At 51.7% G+C, this 14875-nt stretch overlaps 2 protein-coding genes across 2 annotated transcripts; both read right to left on the bottom strand.

Moving 5' to 3' along the window:
* Positions 1–1803: 1803 nt before the first annotated feature.
* Positions 1804–2814, bottom strand: LOC105311312 (melanoma-associated antigen B5-like). The gene has a single exon (XM_011387296.1). It carries the CDS (start codon positions 2812–2814, stop codon positions 1804–1806), a length of 1011 nt encoding a protein of 336 aa, XP_011385598.1.
* A 10386-nt stretch (positions 2815–13200) lies between these two features.
* On the bottom strand, positions 13201–14211 carry LOC105311311 (melanoma-associated antigen B5-like). Its single transcript, XM_011387295.1, has one exon. The coding sequence runs from the start codon at positions 14209–14211 to the stop codon at positions 13201–13203; it is 1011 nt and encodes a 336-aa protein (XP_011385597.1).
* Positions 14212–14875: the final 664 nt, after the last annotated feature.

Raw genomic sequence — 14875 nt, 5'->3', positions numbered from 1 at the left:
AGGCAGGCAAGACATCATATGGATGAGCACTTTCTGTCTCTCCATCAACTTACAAATTAGGTGTGCAATAAAAGAGCAACTATTGGAACTTGTCATGAAAGCAACCCCTCCCATTCCCGGTGGAGTTTCTCAGAAGGCTAAATCTGCCTTGCAATTCCACAGCTTTTGGAGAGCCTACCATGGGACACGTGCTTCAAAATACAGAGGACGTCAATTTTCAAGAGGACCCTGTGAAACTTCAGCAGGGAGGGTATGCCTTCTGTGTTCAAATGCCTCTTCCTGGACTGTCCTTTGCAGTAATATCTAGGGTCTCAACGGATGCGAAGGTTCTTCCAGTGAAGCACGGTCAACACCTCACCTTGTGAGTCCCGGCAACCTGAAGCATGACTGAGTGCGCGGGGCACTGTTACAGGTGTCATCGGGCACAAGGAAAAGCCACAACCTTCCTTGGAGCCAGTACTGAGTAAGAGGCGGCAAAAGAATGCTGAATTATTTTAATCTTTGCCGTTCAAAGATAGCATGGCTGATGAGGTACAATTTTTCCTCCCTAAGAAGGACTCTGCGGAGTCAAGGAATTCAGCTTCCATAAATGTTTGCTAGAAAGTGACGGACATGGCCTTACCGCACCTCCAACTTACGAGCAAGGCTTTGGTTATCGAGCACATTAAGTGAGCTCCTTCGTCAAATGCACAGGCCAGTCTTAAATAGGACCCATCATTAAACTGCTATCACACATGATCCCCATGAAGAAAATGATGGCAAGGGAGTTGGAAAGCTCAGACGCGGGAGGAGGGCAGCTGATTGTGGGCTGTCTATTACATTGGCAGCAAGGGACATCCCTCAGAGGAGGGGAAAGGGAAGAACTGGCCAGCAGGTCAGGTTTTAGCATTGGCCTGCCGGTCATACTGGGAATGACCCAGTGGAAGGACGCTGCATTTCAGGACAGTGCTGGGAATGAAATACAGCCAGCACCTGAGTAGAGTCAGCTGTAAAAGACCCTTGGGGCAAGGGACAGTAAACGAAGCTCACAGACATTCCCCAAACTGTGCATTGTCCTCATGTGCACCTCACCTTTCTTCTGTGAGCCTGCTTTAAACGTTCGGCACGAACCAGCTAGTCCATGCGCTCTGTTCACCACACTGGGACAGGAGTTGGGGACCTCTTCCGTTACAGCCCCAGGAATCCCACCCACAAGCCCAAAGTGGCTGTTAAGAGCAGTTTTTGTTCCAGCATTCAGTCTCTAAACTTTCAGACACCCGGTCTGAGTGTGCGCTTTCCTCCTGAGTCTTTGAGTCTCTCCCAGCCCACCGTTCTGCCTTACTTGAAATGACCTCCCTCTGGAGGACTTGCCCTGTCTGGCCCCAAACCGCCTTGCCTCAGGCAACCTTCACTTGACTGCTCTCATGGGGAACCTCTTCTCTTCTTCGCCCTTTCCTATCAGTTGAGCTTTCTGAATTCCAGGGAATCTGTCTTCCTTTCATGGTAGCTGGTTCCAGACTCACGATTCTATGGGCAGTGGCTCCACCTTCTTTTTCTTACCAGGCCCCATACCACCATGGACCTTCCCAAGAGCAGACGCTCACATAAGTTTGGGGAATAGAAGAGAAATTGAGTCAGAGGACTAACTTGTTAAATATTGAGGTATAAATCTATTTTCCAAAAGAAAAGACTGAGAAGAGTAAGCTAAATCAAGGTTGAAATTATTTTATTTAATCTATTCCAAGATTTTTTTGTGGGATTCCTTGACACTTCCACAAAAATCACTGCTGAGATTTGTTTTTTTTCATGTTGATGAAAAAATCCTCAGTGTGCACTATAGGAGGCAAAAGGGGCCATGGAATCAGGCCTTGCTGTGGCACTAGTGCCAGCCCTCCCTGCACCTCTGGCGCGTGCCCTTTCTTCTCGTAAAGCCTCTTCATATTGTAAGGGGAAGGCTCTTGGAGTTGTGTCAGCAACTTTGGCCAAAAAGTGGAGGACTTTCATCTTGCTGGTCTCAGCGTGAGCTCTTGGGCCCCACAGGTACTCATAGAGAGGCGGGTCACTGCCGGGCACCTGGCGGTACTCCAGGTACTTCAGCTTCACCAGATCGTTATTGACGAACTTTCTCGGCTCTCCATAAATGAAATGCCTCCTGCCGGCGTATACCCTCAACACTTTCAGAAATTGCCAGACGTCTTTCTCGGCGGCACAATTGCCCTTCATAAGGATGAAGCCCAGGATATTCATCACTAGGCCGGTCCTGGGCCAGCCCCTGCCTGCTCGCATCCTCCCATTATTGGGGAGTTTCAGTTTGCTGACCAGCTCGTACACGTGTTTGGTTGAGTCGACTTCCTTCAAATCAATGGCAAAGACAAGCTCAAGGTGCTCAGCGGCCTTCTCCAGGATCGCAGCGTATTCGCCCTGGTGTCTCTCTCCCAGGATCTTCTCTATGTCTTCCTTCAAGATTGTTTGGTTCATTCTGTACTTGTGCAGGAGGAACTGCTCCACCAAATCCACATTCACAGTGGGAGACGTACTGTCTGAGAAATCCTCAGGGGAATAAGAAACGTCTTCATCTTGGCTTTCCTCGTCGTTCTCAGACCTTGTGTCAACCGCGCCTGGAGAGGCGATGGTGGCCGAGTCTTGTCCCCATGCCTGGGAAGTGCTACTGGTCTGGGTCTGTGACACACTCTGGGAAGGAGCCTCCAGGGCAGAGGAGCAGGAGGGAAGCTCTTCCAAGGCTATAGTTTCATCAGACCTCTGAGTCTTAGAATCGTCAGGGACCTGGCGGTGTTGCTCACGAGCACGGAACTTGTTCTTCTTACGCCGAGGCATGACGACACGGGTCTGTGGTTGAGGACACCTGCAGGGGGAAGGAAGGGAGGGTGTGTGTAGCTTTCATCACGGAAGTGCCACCTCGGTTATACGGAAGGCTACCTTTTCCGGTTTTGTCAAGGGCACAGCTCTGAAAACCCACTGGGCTCCTAGTGTCACCAGCCCGTCCCCCGGGAACGCTGGTGCTGCTCCCTGCCTGCCCGCCTCAGGCGAACTGAGGAGACAGCAGAGGCTGGCGGTTTTTGAGCTTGAGGAGGCTCTTACTGCCCATTCAAGAGCACCGGTCACTTGGTGGCGGGTCAGGGCGCCCACGAGGAGAAAGGGAAGGGGTCCTCAGCTTAGCCCTGTCCGGGAACGCAGTGCGGCCTGCCCAGTGGGGAGTTTCCTGTGCTGGTCTCCTTGGGGCTTCGGTCCTCATTAAAGTTCCTCCTTTGGGCTCCATGTAGGGCCTGGTCTCCCCACCCCTCTAGCTGAACGGTGGCTACACCTTCAAACTAAGGATTCAGCTCCCATAGATGTAACAGAAATAAGTGTTGGGGAGCTTCAGCTGGGTAGGCCTGTGCTGGGTCTTCAAGGGCTGAAGCCAGGGGCGGGGCCCAGTTCTATGTCATCCCTACTGTTAGGGGTGGAGGGTCCCTCGGTCCTAGCTGTGGCCCCCGTCCTGGCCTAGAATGCCTCCGCGCCCCCTGGAACTGCCCCCCGTCCTGGAGCCAACACCTCCCTGAGACCCCAGGAGGAGGTGCGGGCGTCCTCCTCTGTCCACACCTGCGCCGCTGTCCTGAGACCAGGTACGGAAGGAGTTCTATGTGGTTTGCACTGGGCTGGGTGTGTGGTTCCCGTCGTCCTTGGAGTCGCACGTCGGCCTCCGGGAGCCAAGAAATCCTCCCACTGCTGGCCCTAGACCATACACCTGAGACTAAGTCCCTCACCCCATTGTGACACCACAGGAGTCAGTGCGTATGTCATAGCATGGCAACGACGCCCAGGTGTCCCAGGGCAACCAGCAAGGGCGGGGTTCTGGGTGGTCCTCTCGGTTCTATGGGTGGAAAGTTCCCTCAGGCCCCACTCAGGGGCGTCACCTTGACGCCCGGCAGGGCCTGGAACTCCATCCTCGGCTGACCTGAGTCCCTACACCCCCCTCACCCCTTCCTCAGAGCAAGGCCCTCAAACCCCTGACAGCTTCCTGCAGCGTCAGGCTGACAGGCCTGCCCGAGGCATCTCAGGGTTGCCGGCTGGGGCTGTCTCTGTGTCTGTTCACTGTTCCGGGACTTGTGGTAGCCTCAGTTTTCACTCAGGGTTCTGCCCTTGATTCCTGCCAGGCCCACAATGCCTGCCTTTATTGTCCTAGGTCTCAGAGCCACAGACCACGGCCCTCGCGCCCTGAGATGCGAAGGAAGGAAAATCAGGGAATGCCACACGAGGCTCTCCTGCCTGTGCCATTCCAGGCATGACATCGGGACCAGGTCCTTGGGGCCTCTCTGCTCAGAGTAGGGGCTGCCCTCAGTCCTCACTCAGGATCCTCACCTTGACGCCCGGCAGGGCCTGGCTCTCCTCTCTCTTTCCACGTAGGGTCACCCACGTAGACCAAAGCTCTCATGTCCCGGAGACACTGAAAACAAGTGAGGGGATGCTCGGTCTGTTGGCCCTGCCTCGGCCTTCTCGGTATGAGCCGTCGCCGGCCGGTCTCTCTGTGCCTGCGAGAGTTACTACGTGGCGTTCTGTCCTCCGTCCTCATTCATCAGTCTTCCTCTTGACCCCTACCTCCTCTGTGAAAGGCTTGCTGGGAAACGCCGCGGCCTGGAAAACTAGGGTTTTCTCCCTACTGCAGACCCAGCAGAGAACGGCGCGGGTCCCAGGGGTGGTGTGAGATGGGGAACCTGCAGCAAAGGCAGAGGAGGGCCCCGGCCGGGAGCTGTGCTATCCCAGAGAACACGCTGATCTCTTCCTCCTCTTCACCCGTCAGATCGAGCCTCTCATCTAACTCCCCTTCTAATAGATTGACTTTCTGCAAGGCAGGGACGAGCCAGATATTTTTGTGAGACCCCGATCTTTTGAGGTTTCTTAATATTTTCTTTGAGATTATGATATTGTCAGTAAACACCATCTTTTTCTTCCTTTATTTGTATCTCGTGTCTATTTTGGTACGATTTTTGCTTATTCCTCGGGCTCTGTAATCCAGACAGTGCAGCGGGTGTAAGGTCCTGCTTTTGAACTCTTGAGATAGGTTTTGGAGTAGGAGGCCAAAAGATGACATGTGGTGTCCCACTGTCCCTTGGAGGAGTGGCTTGTAGTGGGCTCTTGGGGAATTCAGAGCCTGGTTCTAGTCCAGCTCTGTTGTCTCTTACTCACCTGGAATTTGAAGACATTCCACCTTCTTTATCTGCCAAGGGAGTCCCACAGTGTATGCTGTAGGGCTCTCGACATACGTATGTGATGACCGTAAATCACCTGGAACCGAGTTAGCAACGTTTGGTGCTTGCAATGAATGGCAGACATTACTGAGATGATTTTGACCCCAGATGAAAACAGCTTCCCTCAAGAATTTTAACTTCAGCTTCCCTTAACTATGCAACTGTAAACAATATAGAAATCTCCAGCAGCCGACTTGCTTCCGAGCTAGTAGAACTAAACAGCACTTTCCGATAAGAGCATCTGTTACTTAATGTGGATGTGGGGTTGTCTTCTCCAGGTGGCTGCAACTCAGAGTCTGTTTGTCTCAAGGACCAACAACTTCTCTCCCAGGTGCCTTTTCATCCCAACCACTCCCATTTTTATTCGTTTCATCGCCACCCAAAATAGAGCCCTCCGTCAGATTTCGCCAAGTGACACTCGAATCACGGATGAACATGCTCTTTTAATGGAGCGGCTCTGACCATCCCTGCCCGTGAAAAGAGAGACGGTCCAGGGGCTTCTTGGCATCTGACCTCAAGGGAGAATGACCCTTACTTGTGAGAAACTGTCTGCGCACCCTGGGCCTAATTCGCCAGGCTCGTGCAACGTGTCCCCTGCCCTGGGGTGAGCACACAGTCCCCTCCAGTCGGGCCCGGGGTACAGGTCTCTCTCTGGTTCTCTCACACCCCTGAGTAACTGTTAAGCTCTGTTCCTCATTCCAGGCTTAGTGTCTCGACCCGAGACCCATCATCTGAGGGTCTGGCCACTGCCCCCCACACCGACAGCTTCATGCGGCCCACCCCGCAGCCTGGCTTCAAATGGGGGAGCTCTCCACCCCCACTCCTGCCCCTTCTCGGGCACTGGCATTTGCCCAAGGGCCAGCACTGCCGTGGACACATGGCTGACCGTAGCCCGTTCTCATCTGCAACCTCCTCTTCCACACCCCTTCTTCGTCCTTTTTGAGAAAATTTACTATTTCTCAGAGTGTATGTCACCGTCTTCCTTATATGACCAATGCTGCTCCTAGACTCTAAAATTCTATGTTCAGTGGCTCAACCTTCTTTTTCTTAGCATCACGAAGACTAGCAGAGGCCCTTCCGAAGAGCAGAGGGTCGATTAACGCTAGAGGGAAAAGGGGACATGAGCAAGAAGTCTATTTCATTATGATTTAATTGCTCCTAGAGTTTGAAGGCGCTCATAAATCCAGGTACATACTATTCCATTTTAATGGCAAAGAGCACAAAAATAAGGCCAACTAAGAGTGAAGCAGCCTTTGCTTGTGTATCACCATTTTGTGATCCCAAATGTTTTCCTGTGGGGTTTTCTGAAATGTCCACAGAAATTTCAAATCCCATCTCACGTTACCCTACTGAGTAGCAAAAATCAGATAATTCTATAGATACATGATAGGCAAATAGATAGATGATAAATAGGCTTACTATGCTAACAAATACCAAAAACTTCATTTTAAATATGAACGGTAACGAATGAGATATCCAGGACATTGATAAACTTAGATTCTGAAGCGACCGGAACTTTCAATTCAAAGGAACGACATTGGAAAAAATGGTACACCTAGCGCCGTCTCATCTACCACGGGAAACCGAATACGTGTCTCTTTCACTTCGCGTACACCGCTCGCCAGCACTTAGGCCGCTGACCGCTGTCGTCAAACACACAGTGAAAGCCTGTCCCCAGCTCACGGCACGTGGGAGGAGCGGCGCGACCTGGCCCTGCAGCGCGCATGGTCCTTGGCACTGATGGCGGCCCTGGCGGCGGTGCTGTGCCCTGCCGTCCCCTCCCCGTCTGTCAGCGCCTCCTCAGGCAGGTTTGGGAAGGCGCTGCGGTTGGTATCCTGGATCGTGGCCAGGACCTCGAGCACCCTCATCCCGCTGGTCTCAGCGTGGGCTCTCGGGCCCCACAGGACCTGAAAGCGCGGAGGTTCCCCGCCCGGCTCCTGGTGGCGCTGCAGGTTCTGTTGCTGCACCACAGCTTTGTGTGGAGCTTCCCAGGCTCCCTGAGGAGGAGGTGCCTCCTGCCATCATCCACCCCCACCACGGTGAGGAGCCCCAGATCACCTCCCCGGGGGCACGGTAGCTGTTCCCAAAGATCACACCCAGGAGCATCATCGCGAGCCCGGTGTCGGGCAAGACCCTGGCGCTGCTCAGACGGCCTTCGCGGGGGAGGACCAGCTTGTCCGTGAGAGCATTGGGGTGACAGCTGGGGCCGACTTCCTTCAACTCGCGGCCGATGACCCGCTCCGGGCTCACTGAGGTTCACCCGAAACTCTCAGGGAAGTGCTCATTGTCCTGCTTGCTGACCGCCTCCATCAGTGCCGCTGCTCAATGGGCGCGTTCCTCTCACACTTCTCCAGCAGGACCTGCACGTGCATGCTCGCCTTCCTGGCGACAGGACCTTTGCCAGCCCTCTAAGTGGAGGCAACTGCCTGGGAGGTGCTGGCACTTTGCTCGCCTTGGCTCGTGGCACGTTCATCAGATCTTGGCAGGAGACATCTACCGCAGGTGAGCAAGTGGCTGGGGCGCCCTGAGGCTCCTGGGAAGGGCCAAGAGCAATGGAGCTCCGAGGAGAACCCCCCAAACAGGAGAGAAGGGGGCTCTTCTTCCTCCGCGGCCATGGCCTGAGTGCCCTTGAGACTCAGAGTGCCACCTCGGGCCTGGTGGGTTGCTGCCGGCCACGGAGCTTACTCATCTACCCATTGCCGCGATGGCCCGGGACACTGGCAGCATTGCAGGCAGGAGAGCAGGTGATGCCGGCACCTGGAGTTGGGAGAATGAGATGGTGTGTGTCCCCTCGGCAGGGAGGTTGCACCTCGGCTTTGCCCTAGGCCGCCTCTGCAGGATCTGAGGGCAGTGCTCTAGGAACCCTCAGGGCTCCTGTTCTAGTCAGCCTGTCCCCTGAGAACTCTGCAGAGCATGTCCGTGTGAACGTGGGACACAGCCATTCAGCCCTCCCTGGGTATTGCTGGGTGAGAGCTGGGCCTAGCATGGGGCACCCTGTGTCCTGGGGTTTGGGAAGTGTTCTGGGTTCACAATCAGGATATTTATATTATTTACTGTCCCGACCAGGACCCCCAGTCTTTTCTGCTGCCCTGAAGCGGGCACTTCAAACCTCTCTGCCATCATAAGGAAGACGATGCCGCTCCTGGCGGAGCGCACTCGGATCCAGCGCATCCCTGGGCCCTCTCTGTCCTGCTTGGTTGGAGTCTTCAGTTCTTTCGGAATGCTCACCTGGTCTCCAGGTAGGTCCTGAGAGGCCCCCTTTCGCTGAGTGTTATCTTTACCTTCCTCACCCATTCAGGGTGGGTGGGTGGCCCCTCAGTCTGCACTCAGTTCCCTCCCTTGGCACTGCGAGGGCCAGGGTCCCCTGTCTCTCTTTGCTTGAGGCCTGTCTCATAGTGTCTCATAGCACCTACCCCAGAGCCAACAGAGCACAGAGTGCGGCCTGCTCTGCCTGCACTTGCCTGGCTTCTCCCAAATGCAGAGACAGTGGGCAAGCTGAGGTCTCCTCGTCAATGCTCCCAACGGGTCTCATTCGAATTCCGTTTGAACCCCTGGATGTATCTTAGATTCTTCCTCTCCTGAATTGTAACCACACCGCTCAGGCAAAAGCCTCACGTCTCTGTGACTCAGAGTAGGAATTCAGGGGCCCCTCGACTTGACAGAAGCCTGGGACCACCCTGAGTGACAGTGGCAGGGATTCCGAGGTGTCCTCTCTATTACGGGACTCGTGTTATGCGCAGTGACCGTGCCCCTCACCCTGACTCTTCCCATGACCTGGAAATCCTCCCTCTGCTGCCCCGCTTCCAGCCCCTCAACCAGGGCCCCACCTCCCCGACTGTCCTGAGGACTAAGTGAGGAAGCACCTCCATCTCCATCCTTCCCGGGCCCTCCCTGGCCGATGTCAGGAGCACGTGGGTGTGGGCCCCGATGTAGAGAACGGGGTCCCTCCTTCCTCATGAAGGTCCTTTCTTTAAATCTGTAGGGCCTGGGCCTTCTCTCCCTGTCGAGCCAGTCAGCTGGCCTCAGACCAAGGCCCTCATTTCCCCCCAAACCACAAGTGGAAATGTTTGGGGGCCTGTGGTTAGCGGCCAAGCCCGGAACCTCCCTAGACTGACAGTAGTGGGTGCTCTCCTCAGTCCTATCTCCACGCCATCCCTGGACTCCTTGTTGGTGCTGGGCTGCTTCCACTCTATGACCTGGGCCACCCCTCACGTCCAACACCTCCAATCCCGGAGACTCCGGATAACACCGTGTGCAGGTGCACGACCTGTGGCCACTGCTGCCTGAGGACAGAGATGACTGCACGGCCTGAGAATCCCGTGGGCTTCAGTGTTCTGGGCTCAGGAGTGTGCACTGTGCTCTAGCCGCCCTGGAATATCTCCCTTTTCTAACTATAAACCTACCTGTTCTGACCAAGTCTCTCAAGAACCCCATGGCGAAAATGCAGTGCTCCTTGGCTTGACAGCTCTGCCTGGTGCGTCTCTTGGCTGACATCGGTTTATTGTCGAAATTTGGAATGCATTTCTGTCCCTATGTGTCATTACTGTGCTATTAACTATCTATTCAATAGTTTTATTTATATTTTTGACAAATAAAAATATATATTTGAGGTACAATGTGATGTTTTCATATATATGTGTGCACCACACTCGAATTATATAACATATCGCCTTTTAGACTTACCATTTTTATATGTGTGTACTGAGAATTCCTACCATTCTCAACAGCATGAGTGTACCTAGGAGGATATTTTGATAAGGAAACTAAGGTAGACTCCGAAATTCTAATACCATGTGATCTCTTATACGTGGAATCTCTAAAAAAATGGAAACTCAAGTAGAAGAGAGTAACATCGCGGTTACTTGAGGTTTAGGTATGGTGACTGTGGTTAATAATAATGTGTTGTATACTTGAATTTGCCAAGACAGTAGATCTCACGTGCTCCAGCTGTTCTATTTTCATGCATGTCTTACGTTTTACGGAGCGGACTCTAAGAAAAAATCCCAGTCTCCACCCACAAAAGAAGTTTCAGGTTGTTTTGAGGACAGTTTCTAGACTCATATATACTACCTCAACCAGCCCAAACTTTGGTGCTGTCCTGTTATTCGTCCATGGTCCTGGCACGTGAGGCCTGAGGTGCTGCGTCGGGTTTCCTCAGGCAAACAGTAGGAATTCATTCACGCAGCACAGCCTCCAAGCATTCCTGTCTCCTACAGACCTGTCTCACCTTCAGTGCACGCCCCCACCTCCCCGCAGAGAAGCACTAGTTCTGTCCAGGCTAACTGCTTCTCTGGGGTGTCTCATTATTGTTTCTGTTATTGTTGATATTGTTCTGTTTATTGCTTCTTTAGTTTTTCCACGGTGGATTTTTGCCCAGGAGACAGCAGAGCAAGTCTGGTTGTCATCTTGGAAGCTTTGGGTAAGGCCCTTCATCTGTAAAGCTTTAAGAACTGAGAGGTTTATAAAATTCCTTCTCCCTGAATAAACATAATATTCTGTTCTATTTGGGACTGTTTTTTTCTAACTCTTATCAGTAAACTTTTACAGTCTAGTTCATAAAGATCTGATAGTTTTGTCGCGTTTCATTTTAAGTATGTTTCAGATATTGTTGCTGTTGTGACTGGTATATCTTTCATGACGTGCTGTATCTGGTGATGAGTATGTGAGACCTGGCCTCTGATTTTGCTGCAGTGGTTTACTGTATACCAGCTTTTGGATGTTCCTTCTATATTTGAATATTCTCTTTGCCTAGTACTTCAGATATTGAAATTATAGGTTATTTTGGTAGTATTTTATCTGTTTCTTTTTTATTTTTTTCCTTTTTTGTTTTTTATTTCTTTAATTGAAAAAGGTTAGACATTTATATAATACTTGAAGTGTTCCCTTTGAGGACCTACTAATTTGCATTTTTTTATCCCTTCATCTATTCTGCCCAGCCCCACAAACCCTAGCATTTTTGATTATTGATTATGTGTGACCAGTTGCCTGTTTTTGCCACAGTGATTTTTCTATACTAGCATTTGGATGTTTCTTATATATTTGAACATTTTGTTGCTTACTAGTTTATACATTTAAATTATAGGGTCATACTGGTACTATTACTATCTGTTTCTTTTCATTATTCATACCTCTTATTGATTTTCTTATTCTTGTATGTGGCTGTGTCCTGCTATCCCTTCGCATCTATGTCTATGTGTCGTGTATTTATCCCGACTTTATGGAGAATACATGTCATCTGTCACATTTGTGTGTATTTACTGATGATTTTATGACATGGAAATTTTATTCTGATAAATGTCCTCAAAGTTATTACCATGAATTTGTGTAAACTTAGATCAAAAGCTTTTCCTTTACTCAGGCACATGATTGAATGCTTTTTCTCTTCTGTTACTGTAGTGAATTTCTGTCCTGATGTGCAAGTACTGTGATCCTTGCTAGTCTGCTTTACTCCATGCCTGATTTTCTATTATGATGATCATCAAAAAGCCTCGTCCTCATCCACTAGCAAAGTTGCAGGTGGGTGTTGCACAGTCTCTGGACTCATAGGGCCACAGCCACCCCACTTTAATTCCTTATCACCCCATGGTCCTGGAATGCAGGCTATGGTGCTGCCTCAGGTTGCTGCCATGAACCAGTGGAACTTCATTGTCCCAGAACACCGCGGAAGGATCCAGGATTGAACTTTAAAATCTTCCTTCAGACCAATGTTCTCAATCCGCTTCTATGGCCTGCTTCAGGGCCTTCTCTCTCTCTGAACCTATTTGGGAAATATGTTTTGAGACTCTAGTAGGGACACATGAGGGGTTGAAATTTCAGGGTGTAGCGTGACCTTTTACTTGGATGTGACTAAACCTCACTATCTGTCATCACCTTTGATGGACAGGGGTTTCATTGCTATCATACACGATCCCCATGAAGAAAGTGACGGCCAGGGAGTCGAGAGGCCCAAAGCAGAAGGAAAGCAGCTGATTGTGGGCTGTCTGTCAGATTGGTGGCAGAGCACATCCCTCAGACGAGGGGACATGGAAGAATTGGCCAGCAGGTCAGGTTCCAGCGTTGGCCCGTGGGTCATACTGGGAATGACTCAGTGGAAGGACACTGTAATTTGGGAAAGTGCTGGGACAGAACCACAGCCAGCACCTGAGTAGAGTCAGCTGTCAAGGATCCCTGGGGTAAGGGACAGTAAATGAAGCTCACAGCCATTCCCCAAATTGTGCATTGTCCTCATGTCCACCTCACCTTTCTTCTGTGGGCCTGCTTTTAACGTTTAGCACCAACCAGTTAGTCTATGCGCTCCATTCACCACACTGGGACAGGAATTCGGGACCCCTTCAGTTACTGCCCCGGGAATCCCACCCACGATCCCAAAGTGGCTGTTAAGAGCAGTTTTTGTTCCAGTATTCAGTCTCTAAACTTTCAGACACCCGGTCTGAGTGTCCGCTTTCCTCCTGAGTCTTTGAGTCTCTCGCAGCCCACCGTTCTGCCTCACTCGAAATGACCTCCCTCTGGAGGACTTGCCCTGTCTGGCCCCAAACCGCCTTGCCTCGGGCAACCTTCACTTGACTGCTCTCATGGGGAACCTCTTCTCTTCTTCGCCCTTTCCTATCAGTTGAGCTTTCTGAATTACAGGGAATCTGTCTGTCTTCCTTTCATGGTAGCTGGTTCCAGCCTCACGATTCAATGGGCAGTGGCTCCGCCTTCTTTTTCTTACCAGGCCCCATACCACCATGGCCCTTCCCAAGAGCAGACGCTCACATAAGTTTGGGGAATAGAAGAGAAATTGAGTCAGAGGACTAACTTGTTAAATATTGAGGTATAAATCTATTTTCCAAAAGAAAAGACTGAGAAGAGTAAGCTAAATCAAGGTTGATGTTATTTTATTTAATCTATTCCAAGATTTTTTTGTGGGATTCCTTGACACTTCCACAAAAATCACTGCTGAGATTTGGTTTTTTTCATGTTGATGAAAAAATCCTCAGTGTGCACTATAGGAGGCAAAAGGGGCCATGGAATCAGGCCTTGCTGTGGCACTAGTGCCAGCCCTCCCTGCACCTCTGGCGCGTGCCCTTTCTTCTCGTAAAGCCTCTTCATATTGTAAGGGGAAGGCTCTTGGAGTTGTGTCAGCAACTTTGGCCAAAAAGTGGAGGACTTTCATCTTGCTGGTCTCAGCGTGAGCTCTTGGGCCCCACAGGTACTCATAGAGAGGCGGGTCACTGCCGGGCACCTGGCGGTACTCCAGGTACTTCAGCTTCACCAGATCGTTATTGACGAACTTTCTCGGCTCTCCATAAATGAAATGCCTCCTGCCGGCGTATACCTTCAACACTTTCAGAAATTGCCAGACGTCTTTCTCGGCGGCACAATTGCCCTTCATAAGGATGAAGCCCAGGATATTCATCACTAGGCCGGTCCTGGGCCAGCCCCTGCCTGCTCGCATCCTCCCATTATTGGGGAGTTTCAGTTTGCTGACCAGCTCGTACACGTGTTTGGTTGAGTCGACTTCCTTCAAATCAATGGCAAAGACAAGCTCAAGGTGCTCAGCGGCCTTCTCCAGGATCGCAGCGTATTCGCCCTGGTGTCTCTCTCCCAGGATCTTCTCTATGTCTTCCTTCAAGATTGTTTGGTTCATTCTGTACTTGTGCAGGAGGAACTGCTCCACCAAATCCACATTCACAGTGGGAGACGTACTGTCTGAGAAATCCTCAGGGGAATAAGAAACGTCTTCATCTTGGCTTTCCTCGTCGTTCTCAGACCTTGTGTCAACCGCGCCTGGAGAGGCGATGGTGGCCGAGTCTTGTCCCCATGCCTGGGAAGGGCTACTGGTCTGGGTCTGTGACACACTCTGGGAAGGAGCCTCCAGGGCAGAGGAGCAGGAGGGAAGCTCTTCCAAGGCTATAGTTTCATCAGACCTCTGAGTCTTAGAATCGTCAGGGACCTGGCGGTGTTGCTCACGAGCACGGAACTTGTTCTTCTTACGCCGAGGCATGACGACACGGGTCTGTGGTTGAGGACACCTGCAGGGGGAAGGAAGGGAGGGTGTGTGTAGCTTTCATCACGGAAGTGCCACCTCGGTTATACGGAAGGCTACCTTTTCCGGTTTTGTCAAGGGCACAGCTCTGAAAACCCACTGGGCTCCTAGGGTCACCAGCCCGTCCCCCGGGAACGCTGGTGCTGCTCCCTGCCTGCCCGCCTCAGGCAAACTGAGGAGACAGCAGAGGCTGGCGGTTTTTGAGCTTGAGGAGGCTCTTACTGCCCATTCAAGAGCACCGGTCACTTGGTGGCGGGTCAGGGCGCCCACGAGGAGAAAGGGAAGGGGTCCTCAGCTTAGCCCTGTCCGGGAACGCAGTGCGGCCTGCCCAGTGGGGAGTTTCCTGTGCTGGTCTCCTTGGGGCTTCGGTCCTCATTAAAGTTCCTCCTTTGGGCTCCATGTAGGGCCTGGTCTCCCCACCCCTCTAGCTGAACGGTGGCTACACCTTCAAAATAAGGATCAGCTCCCATAGATGTAACAGAAATAAGTGTTGGGGAGCTTCAGCTGGGTAGGCCTTGTGCTGGGATCTTCAGGGCTGAAGCCAGGGGTCGGGGACAATACTATGTATCCCTACTGTTAGGGTTGGAGGTTCCTCAGTCCTACTGTGGCCCCCGTCCTGGCC

This window comes from Pteropus vampyrus, unplaced genomic scaffold, assembly GCF_000151845.1.
Source record: "Pteropus vampyrus isolate Shadow unplaced genomic scaffold, Pvam_2.0 Scaffold1000003140, whole genome shotgun sequence".
Classification (NCBI taxonomy): domain Eukaryota; kingdom Metazoa; phylum Chordata; class Mammalia; order Chiroptera; family Pteropodidae; genus Pteropus; species Pteropus vampyrus.
This window is presented reverse-complemented; position numbering and strand designations above follow the sequence as displayed.